The sequence below is a fragment of the Alnus glutinosa genome, chromosome 1 (genome assembly GCF_958979055.1).
Source record: "Alnus glutinosa chromosome 1, dhAlnGlut1.1, whole genome shotgun sequence".
NCBI classification, from domain to species: domain Eukaryota; kingdom Viridiplantae; phylum Streptophyta; class Magnoliopsida; order Fagales; family Betulaceae; genus Alnus; species Alnus glutinosa.
The window spans coordinates 15,515,150-15,531,156 of NC_084886.1; the positions used below are offsets into that span (position 1 = coordinate 15,515,150).

General features: G+C 35.3%; 2 protein-coding genes across 3 annotated transcripts; both read right to left on the reverse strand.

The window, feature by feature from the left end:
* Positions 1 to 2,572, reverse strand: LOC133858581 (protein SIEVE ELEMENT OCCLUSION B-like). 2 transcript variants are annotated; one of them, XM_062294061.1, is made up of 6 exons: positions 2,343 to 2,572; positions 2,152 to 2,244; positions 1,338 to 1,783; positions 1,022 to 1,137; positions 794 to 933; positions 1 to 611 (listed from the first exon to the last, which is right to left on the reverse strand). In XM_062294061.1, exons 1-6 carry the CDS (start codon positions 2,496 to 2,498, stop codon positions 156 to 158), a joined length of 1,407 nt encoding a protein of 468 aa, XP_062150045.1. In that variant the 5' UTR covers positions 2,499 to 2,572; the 3' UTR covers positions 1 to 155. The 2 variants fall into 2 exon arrangements, with proteins under 2 accessions (XP_062150045.1, XP_062150046.1); XM_062294062.1 differs by having other exon boundaries at positions 1,022 to 1,116; positions 2,343 to 2,571.
* Positions 2,573 to 4,171: 1,599 nt separating this feature from the next.
* LOC133874491 (protein SIEVE ELEMENT OCCLUSION B-like) lies at positions 4,172 to 8,863 on the reverse strand. Its single transcript, XM_062312324.1, has 7 exons — positions 8,572 to 8,863; positions 8,303 to 8,395; positions 7,720 to 8,165; positions 6,989 to 7,083; positions 6,717 to 6,847; positions 5,133 to 5,591; positions 4,172 to 5,045 (listed from the first exon to the last, which is right to left on the reverse strand). The coding sequence occupies exons 1-7, from the start codon at positions 8,773 to 8,775 to the stop codon at positions 4,449 to 4,451; spliced, it is 2,025 nt and encodes a 674-aa protein (XP_062168308.1). The 5' UTR covers positions 8,776 to 8,863; the 3' UTR covers positions 4,172 to 4,448.
* Positions 8,864 to 16,007: the final 7,144 nt, after the last annotated feature.

The window sequence follows — 16,007 nt, forward strand, 5'->3', positions numbered from 1 at the left end:
TGTTACAAATAAAGTTTCTCTTTTCTACATATCAATTGTTAATATTCTATTATAATATATATATTGATGTATTTCAGGGCTGAATCCTAGTACGATTGAAATGAGGAGCAGGTTTCATCTTCACCCAGTTTCCTCATTTGTAGGGTTGGCAATGTTCATACATTGGTACGTTCACAGTGCACACAAAGACACTGACACGCACACCTACAAATGCCATTGACAAGCACATCAATATTTTTCTTTCTGAAACAGGGGAATGAGTTTATTCCCTTTATCTGCTGGAGTGAAATACAGTGTTCTACCCTCACTTTTGGGTTAATCACCACAACAATAGGCTCATTCCTGAAGTGCCACTCTTCCCGGATGAACTTAATGCCTGGTATGCCTACAAATCGCTGCACAATGTACAATGGCACCTCAGAGCCTCGGATTCTAAACATCCTTTCCGTGTCGATGCTCGTCTGCCCCACAATTGGAACCCACACAATCTTACCACGATTGCCTATCTCTCTATGAAGCTGCTTGAGAGTCCCAAGATCATTATCTGAGATATCTGGGCCCGAAATGAGCAACAACACATATTTATGCTTCAGCACAATATCTAAGTTCACCTGCTTGTGCCACATAATTATAATGTTAGCACCAAATTCATATTTTAACGGTGTATATGATGTCGCATAACACGAATGAAGTACGCCCTAAGAGACATATAATAGAAGAGAAAATATATATATATATATATATATATATATATATATATATAGTAAAAAAGGATGGGTTAGCAGAGCAAAACCTCATTAAACTCATTAGATCCGTCAATGAGCGGCTGCAAATTACTCTTGCCATAACACAGCGCCTTAAAAACCTCCACCATTTTGGGATGGATTTGAAATAGATTCCTGAGCATCTGATAAGCCTCCATCTCAGTTTCCTCTGCATTTGAACACAATCTTTCATCAGCAAGTCATTTTTCATGGCATTGCCAGGCAAAGAAGCTATTGGGTTCTATGTTGTAACCAACCTATTTGTTGTTTGCAAATATTTAGTTGCTTCTTAAGATTGTTGAGGATGCGGTCGAGATTGTGAGCCAAGCTAGATAGATCCACTGATTGGTCCCTGAAATCAGGGCAACCATGGCTATTTATTAATAGTGCTATGATAGTTCACATGGCTGTTTATTCTATGAGAGACATCCAATGAAATTGGGGTGATAACTTGAAGATTAATTCTAAAATGGCCCTGCAAATGGATGACAAGCACAAATCGAGAAATGGTGCGAAATTTTTATTCATTCAAAAATCATAGTCTTGCATATTTTAGTGGCAGGGAGAACTTACTCATCATTCGTGACGCCGGTCAATTGAGCCGAGCAACCGACAACAGTTCTAACGACCCAATAGGCATCCACAGGGATATGGTCCATGGTTTTTGACAATGCAGGCACATTCTCTCTACCATAGTTACTTAGCTTCTCCAGCTCAAAAATGCACTTAATCACTTCCAATGTGGTATTGTTCAGATTGATAAGTTCAGAAAGTGCTTGCCTGTGTTTCTGCAACCCTGGGTGCTCTGCCAAGACAGGTAGTCGCTTCAGGAATGCCAATGAGTTGGCGAGCTGATTAGATGAGTGAATCCTCATAAGGATCCAGAATTCACCAAAGCACAAAGCAAAAGCTGCTAGGGTCATCACTGCCCTTGCATCCCATGAGTAGTTTGATAGCATGTGAAGCATTGACAGTGTCGTCTCGTGTGCGTCTACTACACCCGGAGCCTTGCAATCCATCTAAAATTACATAATTATCAGCTGTGAATTATAAGACATTATCAAAGAAAAGTGACTACTTTAGTTGATCTAGCTAGGGCTCTATGGACGTGACACACTAACGGCCATTAATTAACTAGTGTGAACAAATACCAAGGCATGAAAATTCACCAAAACATTTGAATAATTGATCTAACCAACATTCCCCTTATCATTATCAAAAGTTAATGCAATTGAACATATTAAAATAGAAAAAGAGAAAAGGTAAAAATATCATGTACATCTGGTGGGTTCCATATATGAATCAATTAATCTCGTCTCTCCTACAATGATAAAAGGTACTTTAATCAAAGCAATAACAAAAGAAGAGTCAATACTAAGTTACTAACCATGCAGGAAATCTGCTTAAGTGTACAGAGGGGTGAACTAAAAAAGGCACTCGTGTTCATGTCCTCAATTTTTCCCATAGCTGCTTGGGTACCCTGCAGAAAGCCACAAGTAATTTCCAGCAGCTCTGAGTTACTGAGAAAATTACTAGAAATCAGAGAGAGCTGTAAATATATCAAACACATTAGCGTACCGGCAAAAAACTATCAACAATAGGGGCGGTGTGCTTAAGGATGTTATCCACTAGAATGAAAAGAGACTCGGCGTCGAACCGTCCATCACCAGTGACGGGGATCGCATCCATTTGATTCATGATCTCCTCGTCGTTGTACCATGTCGGTGCTTCCATGCTGCTGGCCGTATTGTGTAAGATTGGTCGGAGACTTGAAAATGTTTGTTTATGTTGCAGATCAAACTGTTTGATGAGTTAGGTGCATAATGCGCACACATGGCGCACGTGTTTTATGTTGCAACATGCGTGGCCTAATTGTAGCCACTCAGACTGGGATAAGGAGGACAAACATGAGCTTGGAAACGCATCAATGCTTTGTCCATATTCTACCGGTTTGAAAGGTTAGCTTCTAGTGGAGTCCATCTTTAAGACAAGTTTATAAACACTAGGGAAATGATTTTTTTCCGACAAATTACCCTACACCAACTCTACACCAAAATATATAAGGTGTGAAACTCATGCATACAAATTTCATATATGTAGATCTCATATATATAGGTCTCAAACCTAATATGTTTTGATATAAAGTAGATGTAAGGTAATATGATGTAGAAATAACATTCCTAAACATTAATAGAGTAATTCTTGAAAGAAATAAGTTATTTCTACACTCATTTTAAACTCGCTTTACACTCAAGCCCACGTGGCTTTATTTTTTTATTTCCCCTTCAACGCATTTTCCACATATCTCTCCAGCCAACCTTTTTCACTTGCACCGTCTCCACCAGCCCGCATCTGTCTCTCGTTCGTTCTTCACCGGCACCCAAATTTGATTGTAGCTCTCTCTCTCTCTGTCTATCCATTTATCTTTTTGCTGAAGTTTTTTTTTTTTCCCTCTTTTTTAACATAAGGCACGATTTTTTTTTTTGTTTACATTTTCGTTCTTCTGGGCTCAATTTGGTTCTTCTACATTCAATGATCTAGTTTATTTTTCTTCTTTGTTTTGGGTTCGATGTGGTGTTTTTTTTTTAAAAAAAAAAAAAAAAAAAAATTCTTTCTGTTGTTTTACAGTCGCTAGCCTCTAGATATTTGATAGATATTTTAAAAATGTCCAATTGCATGTTTTTAAGTCTGTTGTTTTACAGTCAATGATCTGGTTTGCTAATACAACACTACAAAATGAACCAAAATTGAATGAACAGAGGCCCAGAAATTCTGTTCAGCTATATCCATTCAACTTGAAGGACACGCCCTTGAAACCTCAAAAGAGATACGTGTTTCAGCAAACTAAAGAAGAAAATCTGATCACAAGACAACAATGAAAAGTACTATTTGATAATTTGATATATATACTGGGAAACAATAAACAACCGGCATTTACGACAACATCAAATTGAAGTTTTGATGTTTTGTTTTGTTTTTCTGTTTTATCTGTTATGTTATGAATTATGTGTCAAGTGTACTGATCGGTAAGAGGGGTATAATGGAGGAGTTTTTAAATTTCCTCTGGAATATTCGGTTGAGAAGCAACCGGTTAGGTGTTCAACCGATCGAAGGGGTATTTTGGATTGAGAAATTTTCTTCAATTTCTTCAATTTATCAGCATCCGGGTAAGCAAGATTGACAAGTTAAATGCCCAAAGGCTATTAGCTGCACAAAATTTTAACTTCAATAAATACTCTCAACAATCACCATTGTATGGTCAGAATACTGCTTAATGTTAACAATTAATAAAATAGAATCAAATTCTTCATTCTAAGCAACCATTGTCTGATAAACAAATTAAATACCGAAATCAGAGAGGGGGGTTGGAGGGTGGTAGTAGAATATTGTGCATAACAACAATGCCCTTCAATATGAAAACCAAAAGGATACCACTTAGTACTTCAATTCAACATATATACCAGCCGTATACACAAACATTTCCTTCCACGAACCAAAAGAAAGGAAAACCAAAACCAAGAAACCACACATCTCCCATTTTCTAGTGGCATCATACATCATACGAAAACATAAATATTAATTAAGGGTCACATCACAAGTTCACAACTCATCTTAGTAGTAGCATCCGGTCACAAACTTCCACGTTATTTAATTAGTAATACTCGTCCGAAGAAAAGTGGCCGCTTAATGCACTCCGTTGGCAACACCATCAATGTGGCAGCACTTGAAACTGATATACGTCTCCATGATGCGGGGACAGTCGGGGCATTTCATGTTCTCCGGAATTTTTCCACTGGTATTTGGGATGTCAATGCGGCAGCAGATGTGAGCAGTGTGGAGAACCCTGTTGTGGTACTCTTTGAATGTGAATTCGAAGCCCTTCTCGCGCACAAACTCCTTCCATTTGTCAAACTCCTCCACGACCTTCAAGATAGTTGTGCCGTGGCCACTGAGCACCACGTTCGATCCTTTGCTCAGCACAGCCCATCCGCTCTCGTTCTTGTAGGAAAGCAGTTTCTGGATTTCTAGCGTCACAGAGTCGGCGTCAGTCTTCCTATGAGTCTTGGAAATGAACAAGCTTTCAATGCCGGTCCAGAATTTCCCGAGGACGCCAAGATTGTCCTCTCCTTTGCTGCCCTTTCCAACGCTCACCAACTCAATGGAAATCCGTGCTTCCTTTATCGTTGCATCATTGGCAAGGGCGGTAACTCTTTTGGTAAATTGTTGGATCCACTCGTTGTCCTTGCCCCCGTAGAAAAAGATGTACTTTTGATCTTTGATCTGATTCAACAATTAACATATTTCAAACCTCAGTAACATATGTATTTTGGCAAAATGTGTTGAAATTGATTTGTGAAGTGAATTTACCCAGTTATCAATATTTGGGTGAACGTTGGTAGCTATGGAGCCAATCCATTCCCTATCACTCGACAAAGTTTCTTCCACTACAGTGGTGAAAGGGAAGGCCTTGATTCCCCATACTCTGATCATGTGGATTGCATTCTCATGTTCCACCTTTCCTTGCGGGTTCAACACCACAACGGAGGGCTTGCCCTTGAAGTGCCACTTCTCCTTCACGAATCGGATGCCTGCTATGGGTGAAAAGCACTGCACCACGTACCATGGCATCTTCGAACGCAGGAACTCAAACTTCTTTTGCAGGTCATCGGTCCATTGGTCCACAATTGGGATCCATACAATCTTGTACTGATCATCCTTCCTTATTGAATCATAAACTGGCCTCAGGATTGAAATGTCTTCATCGGTTATGTCTAGCCCCGAAATGAACAGTAGCACGTTCTTCCTCTTCAGCACATCAATGTTAACCTGTTTGTGTCATATTACACATTCTTCAGCCAAGGAATCGATCAATAGTCGCTATGTAACTTTAAAAAAGTGATTATCACTTATGCATTTCCCTTTTCATTGCTGAAAATATTCCTCCTTTCACTAATTCAAATGGGCCAAAAGGCCAGACAACAGACCCCTCAATGAAAAAAAGAAAAAGAAAAAAATTCTTCAGAGGTTTTAAAACAGCTGATTTATTGAGGAAAGGTCTAATATTTATTTCAAACCAAAAAATCAAAGAAAAAAAAAATTATTAGCCAAAAGCAATTACTTCACGTGTTGCCCGAACCCCACTCAATTATTAGCCAAAGCAATTAATGGAAATGCTCGGTCCATGATCAAGTACTGTATCAAAACTGTTCCATTATTACAAAGTTCAGATCTAGCAAAAAAATAAATTAGTAATGATCAAATTTTGTAAGGTGGTTATGTATTTTCGCAAACAATATTGAAGATATAAATATGTATTTAAGTTCTGTGTTTTCTTTTTGAATGAAAACAAAAAAAAAAAAAAAAAAGTAATTGAGCTATATAATTAGGCTGTATTCCCATATTCATCCATATTTATTTTTAAAAAATAAAAATAAAAAAATTCTAAAACCCATCTTATTAGGATAAGATGAGACAGTAAAATCGGTAAAATGTGACCAACTTCAAGGTTTTCATACAGAGAAATGATATACACACTTTTTTTTTACCAAATTTTCATAGACGTATTTCCCTTTCATATAATGGATTATAACGACTATATATCATTGTCGGCTTTTTCTTTTTCTTTCCTTTTTTGTCTTTTTTTTTTTTTTTTCCCTTTATTTGTGCCGTTGCGTTGTCACATCCTTGCGACACGCTTTCTTATCCGCGGTCCAGTCGTGCAACTGATTGCTAATAACGTGGAATTATTTGGTCCAAACCGGTCCCTTTCAAATGGAACGATTTTCAATCTTAAAGATTTGGTGCCTTAATGAGACTGACTTTTCACAATTCATTCTTAGAAGATTTTAATTAAAGTGTTGTATTAATATAAGGATATTAATTTATAAACAATTAATATCTAATCAAATTAAACCAGAACCCCCTGAAAAAAGTATAAAAGAGAATACATACCGGTTTTTTGGTAGATCCATCAATCAAGGGCTGCACGTTGTCCTTGGAGAAAATCAGTCCCTTAAATACCTCCATGATCTCCGTAGGGGTACGAAAAAGCTTTGTCAGCTTCCAGTAAGCCTCTGTCTCCTCTGCATTAAACCAATATCTCATCTCATCATTAGAGTAATCCAGTTTATCTTAATTAAGGCAATGAACTAATTGAATCTGCAAGATACATCAGAGCAAATTAACTTGCATCCTTTCAAATTAATGTGCAAAATGGAGCTGACCTATTTGCTGCCTGCAAATTGTAATCTGCCTCTTGAGTTTGGTGAGGATGACGTTGAGTTTCTGAGAGAACTGGGAGAGTTCCTGCTTCTTGTCACTGAAAATCGTCCCAAGTCCAAGCAGTGGCCAACCATGGTCAATTTTAACGCTAGTGAGATGGTAAGTCAATTATTTCCTAATTTTTATACTACCATGCATTAATAATTAATAACAAGACGTAAGATAAACCTACGAAATTAATTTCTGAAATACATAACTACCATCATTTTACCAATATTATGAGGTTAGAGTTTGACATACCCGAGTTCTGTTTATAAAATTATAAATATATTTTTTAATATAATTAATACAAATGAAAACAAGCCAAACATATTAAACAAGTCATGTTTGTGTCAAACGTGCCTAGTTAAGTCAAATGGATTTGATATGTTTTGGTTTAAACCTGTCAAATAAGTCGTATCCAGTTAATCACGGGTTGTATTTGAATTGAATCTTAACAAATTGATGGGTCGACCTGAACTCAACCCGCCAACTCCAATTGCAAGCCATAAAAACATGTCTTAGTGATTAAAAAAATTTAAAATTTATTTTTTCAACTTTTTTCACTAAAAGGAGCTCTTAAATGCGTTTTTAGAAAAGTTTAAAAATAAGACCTTTTTTTTTTCTTTCTAAAAATACTATTTGAAGTTTTTGTTTCTCAACATAATAAAAAAAGAAAGAAGAAAGAACTTACTCGTCGCTTGTGAGGCAACAGAGCTGAGTGGTGCTCGCAACAACAGTTACAATAGCCCAGAAAACATCAACTGGGATATGGTCCATGCCGGTTGACAGTGCTGGGACATCCTTTGTGTCATAATTCGACAGCTTCTCCAGCTCAAAGATGCATTCAATCACTTCTAGAGTGGATTTGATGACAGTGTTAAGTTCAATGAGTGCCTGCCTGTGTTTCTGCAGGGTTGGGCGCTTTAAGAGGACGGATACCCTCCTCAGGGTTCCCACAGATTTGGCGAGTTGGTCCGTTGACTGGCTTTGGGCAAGCAGCCAGAACTCGCCATAGTCCAAAGCAAAAGCAGCAAGAGTCAGCACTGCTTTTGTATCCCACGAGTAGTTCGATAACTTGTTAAGTATTGACAGTGTTGTTCTGTAAGCAGTTTCCTCTCCCGGAGCCTTGCATTGCATCTGATATTACATATTTTTTTTTTTTAATATTATTGACATTTTTTATAATATTAATTAAATAGAAACCAAATGGTGCTAGCTTTAATTTTCGAGAAAGGAAAAAAAAAATAAAAAAATAAATCATGCTTTATTATTACCTCACACGAAATGCTCTTCAGCGTACACAAGGGAGGGCTAAAACCTGCTTTGGGGGTCTTCTCCTCCAAGTGTTCCACTGTTGCTGGAGTACCCTGCAGTGAGTCACGAGTAATTAGCAAACTAAAAATGACTCCATGTCATGATCTATATGTCCTAATCTTGAATAAATGTGCTAGAAGCTGTTTTTTATACTTTTTAATTGAATAATATTGACCAAAAATAACAAGTACTTTTTATCTTCAAAAGATCAAGAAATGTGGTACCATACCAGCACAACATTATCAACGATCTGGGTGGCACGCTTAAGGATGTTCTCAACGACGATGAAAAGAGATTCAACATCAAACTTTTCATCATTGTGGACGTGGGTAGCATAGATTTGATTCATGATCTCGAGGTCCGACAAGGTGAACAAGCTCAGGTCACCCTTCTTGGGTTGCTGTGAAGAAGCTAACACCACATTGCTAGCCATGTTTGTGTTACACACACACAAAGAAAAAACAAGAGAGAAGGGTTTGAAGGTCTTTGGGTTTAGGGCAAAGAAGCAGGTTTATGTTGCTGCAACCTGCTGGGGTTGTCCTCTTATATAGCCACAGGAGCGGTAAATGGTAGATTGGTAATAAGGATGAGAAGCCAAGACTCGGGTAAAGTATTCTTTCTTGTCCACATTCACCCCTTTCTGTACGTATGTGTACATTATACGCGTGGTCCGGCCATCTCGTAAGATTACAAGATATCTCTGTGGATAAGGTTGGATAGCTATTTTAAGCACGTGTTATCTAACCCTTACCCTTTTTTGTTTTTTACTTCTTCTTTTTTTGTTTTTTTTTTTTTGTGGGCAGAGCTTTTTCAGAAGTGTTCGGATAATGGAACCCTTTGATTCAAGTCACGCAATGATAATATATATATTCTATTGAGGAGGGATCAGTACGTATAAGTTCGAAGAGCCTAGCAGCAATTTTCTATAAATTTTTTTTTTTTTTAAATTGAGAAAAAAATCTTAAAAAAGAAATCTATTGAATCAGATTTTATTATCATTTTCTAAACTAAACGAAAATTAAGGAAACTAAAAGTTGTAGGTACCCCTGTATGTAGGAAAATAAAAGTAGTATCATTAACATTATTTTAATATAAAAAAATTTCTCTTTCCTCTCCCATTACTATTGCATTTATTTGAAATAATATTTAATTTTTTTTTTCTTTCTTTCTTCTAATACTTAATTTAAAGAATATTTTAATGATATAGAAAAATAATAAGAAAAGTTATCGTATGGTGCATTTAAATAAAGAAATAAAAGTACGTGAGTTTTCTAATTTGAAAAAAAATTTTAAAAAAATGCAGCTAGTGCTGTAAATACATGTCTGTTAATGACGTGTATATGAAATTATGCTGTCAATGCGAAACACAGGAATTCTATGCCTAGAATGCCAATTTTTGGGAGAGAAATGATAAATATACACATTTTTTTAAAAATAAATTTGTAAAACTTAACGCTAGATTTGAAAATGAGATATGTAGGTGATTTTTTTAGAGGGTGTATAATGTTTTTTGTTTTTTTTTTTATTGAAAAAGTTCTTTAATATATAATATAAAAGTAAAAATAATTGTGAGTATTTTGTATTTAAATTTATTTGTTAATATTATTATTTAAAAATAAAAATAAAAACAACATCCCAAAAAACGTTGTCATCAATGCTAATAATGTATGTAAAGAAGATAAAGACCGTTGCAGACTTGCAGCACATGGTGAGTGATTGACTGACTGCCAAAAGAATGGAAAGAAGCTTTAAGGAAAAATTTTTTTTTTGAACGAAGCTTTAAGGAAATTAATTAAAGTTTGAGTAACGTAGATGGTTTTGGTCGGGTTCCTACCGTTCCTTCACGTGTTTCACGTTTTCTCTTAGTGATTGAATCTAAAAGGCTGAAAAATATCACAGATTTTTTTGTACATGTGGCACCTTCTTATGCCGTGATTGGGAAAACATATTAAATTCCACTGTACCGTTACTATTTCTTTGGCTAAGAAAATTCCAGAGATGTCAAATCATCTTTTGTCTACAAATCCAAAATCCAAGAACGTCTGAAGATGTGTAGGGTTATAGATAATGTGGACTTAATGATTACATTAACAATAATCCATTAATTAATATAATTTAAGCACAATTTGCACAAACATGACAACATCCATCTTTCGTCATGATTCATGGGACATAAATATAATGCTAGCTTGCATGTGTCAAAATTATGATAAGAGATGACGTGGGAAAAATGAGGATGATGATGATCAAGATAAGAGCAACAATTTGCAATCAATAGTAATTGAAGTCGAAGAGCACAATCGTTGAATAGCAACAGGAACTAAATGAGCAAATGAACTTAATGTCGATGGAGAGTTAGGAATACCATAACTTATAAACATGTCACTATTTTGATTATGAGTGCTGATAAATTTGACAATAATGTCTTTGTTGAGAACTTTTTTTCAGAATAAAATGAAGATCCAATGTATTTAGTTCTAGCATTAGTAGCATGAAATACCAGATTAGATGCCTAAGCCGAAGCTCCAACATTATCAAACTAAAGGGTAGGTAGAACCCTAAGAGGAGTCTCTTAATATTGAAGAAGCATATGAATCCAATATAATTATGCAATTGCTATGGACATTGAGGCATTCAGCCTTCATGCCTTATTGGGCTACAACATGTGGAAGGTGTGATCGATCGTGTTTGCTCCTAAACACAAGCTTATGAGAATAATTGGGTTTAAGCAATGGAAAACATATACATATGAAGGCCCTAAGAATAATACAAATTAGATCAATCCGAAATAATTTGAAATAAGGAATATCATTGTTTAAGATTGGAGTAGGGAGTCTATTATAAGTAAGATAAATGCCAGTGAGGAACACATTGACCCAAAAACAATTAAGTCAATAAATTTACATGTGCTAAGAGAGAGAGTCTCGGGAATACAACAGGGTCACTCTGCTCACGTTAACGGCTCTTAAAACATGCTTTGCGGGGAGTGATTCCGAATCCATAAAAGGTTTTGGCTTCCCTCATTGTACACTAACTGGTTTTCAGATGAGATGATCAAACGCCCGATCCAACAAATGGTATCAGAGCCAGGGTCATGGGATCGAGTCTCAGGAGCATCACGTTGAGAGATGAATTGTTGGAGTGCAACAATGTCATTCTGTTCACATGGACAGCTCTTAAAACATGCCTTGTAGGGTATGATTTCGAATGCAACAAAAGGCTTTGGCTTTCTTCATTTGACACTAATTGGTTTTCAGATGAGATGGTCAAAGGCCAAAGTGAACACATTACATGTCTATGTTTTCTCTCTACAACCCCATTTGGTTGGGGTTCATGAGGACATGTAACCATATTGTTGGTTTATTTTAATTAGCTACATTCTGGTTGACAAAAACGCTTTCCTATCAAGGATTTCCATACCAGGGACTTCCATAACAGGGACACTGTAATTCCAGAAGAATTGTTGCAGAATATTAGTTCCAATATGGAAAGAATTGAACAAGTGGAAGTATCTCCATAAAATATCCCTAAGAAGGCAATTTCTTGTTGAAAAAAATATTTCTGGAGACTTTACAGCTCACAAAGTTAGTTTTCCCTACAGCCCGTCCGGACGCCCAGATGCCAAAGCCTGGACGCCTAGCTCAGAAACTCAAATTCCTATGAAGGTCCGAATGGCTCAGCGGACGCGAGCCACATAGAGCATCCATCTGCAAGAAGTCCTAACGGCTCAACAAACGTGAGCCACATAGAGCACCCGTCTGCAAGGAGGTTCGAACACTGATGCGGTGACTATAGATGGAAGAAGTACTTTATGTAACTATCCGGACATTAGAGTTGAAAGTCCGGACGCGCTTCAATGATTTCATGAAATTTTAGTTGCAAGTCCGAACTCTAGAAGCCAGGTCTGGACATCGCCTATGCAAGTCCAAGTTTAAGTAGAATTAAGATTTCTGAAGCCTATTTAAAGAGGCTCATAGGCTGTGTTATTGTAAGAAATTCGATGTTGAATTCTCTGTGTGCTAAGAGAGGGTGTTTTGGCAGATATTGTTAGATGTATTAACTCTCTTAGAGTTTTTATTTGGTGTTGTATTGTTCAACCGTTTGAAGTCTAATTTAGAGAAGAGTTATAAGTTAAAGGGATCCATTGAAGAACTCTAGCTTCAGACATGAGGTCTTGTTGAGATGCGTTCACGTATAGATACGTGTTAGAGTTCAAGGTACGACTACTATAAAAGGGTTTGTGAGTACTATTATCTTGTAACCAGCTTTTTCTTCTGAATAATAGATTTCTTGAGTTTGATTGTCTCAGAGTGATTTTTCTCTTTAATGTAAAGAGTTTTCACTTTGTAACAAAATATCTGTATCTTTTGCTTTTCCACTTTATATTTTGGTCGCCTGTTTATTTACAATTAATTTATTGGTAGTCATTATTTTTCACATATGATTCATATGTATCCCATTGAAATCTAGAAAGGATTTCATTTTTTATTTTTTAAAATATATTTACTTCCTCCATATCATCGAAGATTCTTAATTTGAGAAAACCAATTTTCCATTAATTCGTATCTGCATAATGCAATTATCACTATTAATCATCTGCATTATGTGATTACTATCCGCATCCACACGATTATTGCTATTATTAAGTGCGATTATTATCCGCTATCTGTATTTGAGGTAATGAGCGTTTTGAATTACTATATAAATCTATATGCAAGATTAAATAATGTGATTATTACTATATGTAAGTTTAAATAAATAAAGGTTTTACTTGTTACACAATTCACGATTATCAGCCATAGAAGATCAATGTGTCATAAAGTAATCTAGATTTGGATTACCTAATAAAAAAACAATAAATAAATAGATGTAGTGAAATATGAATTTAAAATGATAGTAAAAAAAAACTTAACATAATTTAAAGGTCCTAAACTTACCAAATTCAATAACTGAAATCCTTACACTATACACCTCAACAATAAAAAAGATCCCAACTACATATCAAGATTCAAAGTCTACAAAATCACTAAGAAAAATACTAATTACTATGAGCAACTGCTATAATATTGCAGTAAGTTCTCAAGCATTAATTAGACCGTTATCAACACGCCAAACGACATTCTTGGTGCTTAGTGAAGAGGTTGATTGGGCTGTGGCCAGGATTTGGGGGGTTTTTACTTCGTTTCAAAAAAAATTTCCCATTCAATTGCTTCGAATTCGATTCAAACTCTCCACCCCAATACAACTTTTTCGCTTTCACTCCACCAAGAAAAACCTAAGCCATTGCTGAATCCCTCAACCACACTATTACAAACAAAGTGATACCCATTTGATTCATTTTCCTGGAATTCACCGAATACACATAGTCATAGTCTTCTTGTTCTTCCCAATCGGAATCTTTGAGTTTGCACCGCTTCAGATTTGGCATTTCGAGTTTCATAGTCCGCTTGATTATCGTCTTTTAATCCATTCAACTCGAGGAATCCACACTTTGAAACCAAACCCTAATTTCACATCGAACATTGAAAGCAAAATCCAAGAAAGTAGGAAACAAATCCCGAAGGTTCCAAGTACCTACACTTTGATTTCGAATCAGTGGTGGTCAGTCATAGGAGGAGCCACTCGGTTGTTTTTAAATAGTTTTTTAAAGTTTAAAGTTTTATTTGTTTTTTAATTTTTAAATTAATTAAAAAAAAGACATATAAGACACGTGTCAATTGTTTGGCTAGACGTGGATTTCAAATAAAAAAATAAATAAATAAAAAAGACGAAATTTGCAAGTTGGTATTTAGGTAAACGACAAATATCACTTATAATACTTTTTAAACTCGAAAAAGTAGGCTCTTACCACATATTAAAAAATGAAAAAAATAAAAAATAAAGAAAAAGAAGAAGAAGAAGCATTTAGTACCTTTAATTTAAGTAGATGGGTTTGGTCGGTTAGTTCACGTGTTACACGTTTTATTTTTTTTATTTTTTTTTTATTTTTTTGTGGTCTTTTAAATTTATAAGGGTGAAAAATATCACAGATTTTTGTACATGTGGCACGTTCTTATGCCTTGCTTGTGAAAGCATTAAATTGATGTGTAGGATTATAGATAAAGTGGATAATAAAATATTGGGGACATATGGTCCATGGCTATCCCTGCTGTGGATCGGACTTGATGATTATAACAACAATAATCACCTTTATTTGGGGCCAAAATTTCCAGGATGGGCACAGATATTTAAGCAAAAACATGATAACATCGACCCTTGGCTTCTTGATCAAAATATTTTATATTTATTTGTTTGAATTAAAAAAATTCAAGCTAAGTAATTATAAAATATTATTTACGAGATTCACCTTATTAGATAAGTTATCGAACAACTCAATTTTTATTTGATCAGCTAATAAATTTTATAAATAATATTTTACAATCTTCTATTTGAATACTCTTGAATTCAAAAAAATAATTATAATCCTTTCCACATTATTAATGCGACATAATTCATCTTCTCTACCAGTAGTTTTTATTCATATTAAAAAACAACATAATTTCATATAAAGAAAAGTTTGTAGGTCGTTTAGATAATTATAGATATGGTAGAATGTGGACAATTATTTAACTACACAATTATTGTACTATCACCTTAGAAGACAAGTCTTCACTCATCATGTTCAGTCGTACAGAATTAGTTGGTAGAAAAGTTGATCGTAAATGGTATAGCCGTATAGCCGTATAGAACTGTTCCCCCAAGTCACAACAATGGCCACCTGCACGCGAGCCCGTGAGACCACCCAAATCGATGCCTTTTTTGGCCAAAAAAAAGAAAAAGAAAAAAAAAAAGCTTTTGGCAGTTGGCAGGGTCCATTACAGTCTGAAAAGTAGATCCTTTTTAAGCTAAGAAATATGCGGACCAGCTTCAATGGTCTGAATGGGTAGAAAAAAGAGACGAGAGTGTACAAAAAAACAAATTCTTTATATATATTTATTTACGTGCAACAAAAGAGTGAGAATCCTTTACCTTCAACATTTACAGTACGGTAAAAAATAAAGTTGATTGTATGACGAAGCTAGGGATATTCGGATATCAATTGTCAGTGTTTTGATGGATTGATGACATGGGTTAATTGTGTGAATTGTGCTTCTCCCAATTGTTTGATCGATCGGATTGAAAGCAATTCAGAGAATCCGAATCCGAATCCGAAGTTGGTGAAAAGGTACATATTTATTTACTACATGCCACTTGCCACGTGGAAAAGAGTACTGGGAGTTGTTTGCCCTTTCACAGTTCGGTAAAGTTGATTGTACTAATTCTTGACTTTCTTACTGTGTGAGTGATAAGCGTGGGATTCTTTTGCCTTTTTGCAGTTTAACCTCTCATTTTCTTCTGTTTTACTAATTAAAATAAATAAAATATTTTAAAACTTATTATTTTAATAAAATAGAAAATGAATTTAAATAAACTATTAAGTAAAGTCTTCAAAGCTAGTTAGTTAAGTTAACAAAAATAAATTTTATTTAGTCATTTTGTATAAAAATTTAAATAAACTATTGTGAGTATTCTTACAAAAATTTCCATACCAACGCGTACGATGAGCAATGAAATTTATTATTATTTAATATTTTGAGTTGTTGTGCTAAGGGTTTGCAGTGATATATAATTTAAACTTTATTTATT

What these genes read in the sequence shown, in the direction of transcription:
- LOC133858581 (XM_062294061.1), bottom strand. Translation starts at nt 2,498, where the DNA reads ATGGAAGCACCGACATGGTACAACGACGAGGAGATCATGAATCAAATG. An exon ending in TTGTTGATAGTTTTTTGCCG is followed by an intron (nt 2,245 to 2,342) that starts GTACGCTAATGT and finishes GGCTTTCTGCAG; the next exon opens with GGTACCCAAGCAGCTATGGG. An exon ending in ACCGGCGTCACGAATGATGA is followed by an intron (nt 1,138 to 1,337) that starts GTAAGTTCTCCC and finishes ATTAATAAATAG; the next exon opens with CCATGGTTGCCCTGATTTCA.
- LOC133874491 (XM_062312324.1), bottom strand. Translation starts at nt 8,775, where the DNA reads ATGGCTAGCAATGTGGTGTTAGCTTCTTCACAGCAACCCAAGAAGGGT. An exon ending in TCGTTGATAATGTTGTGCTG is followed by an intron (nt 8,396 to 8,571) that starts GTATGGTACCAC and finishes GACTCACTGCAG; the next exon opens with GGTACTCCAGCAACAGTGGA. An exon ending in TGAAGAGCATTTCGTGTGAG is followed by an intron (nt 8,166 to 8,302) that starts GTAATAATAAAG and finishes ATGTAATATCAG; the next exon opens with ATGCAATGCAAGGCTCCGGG.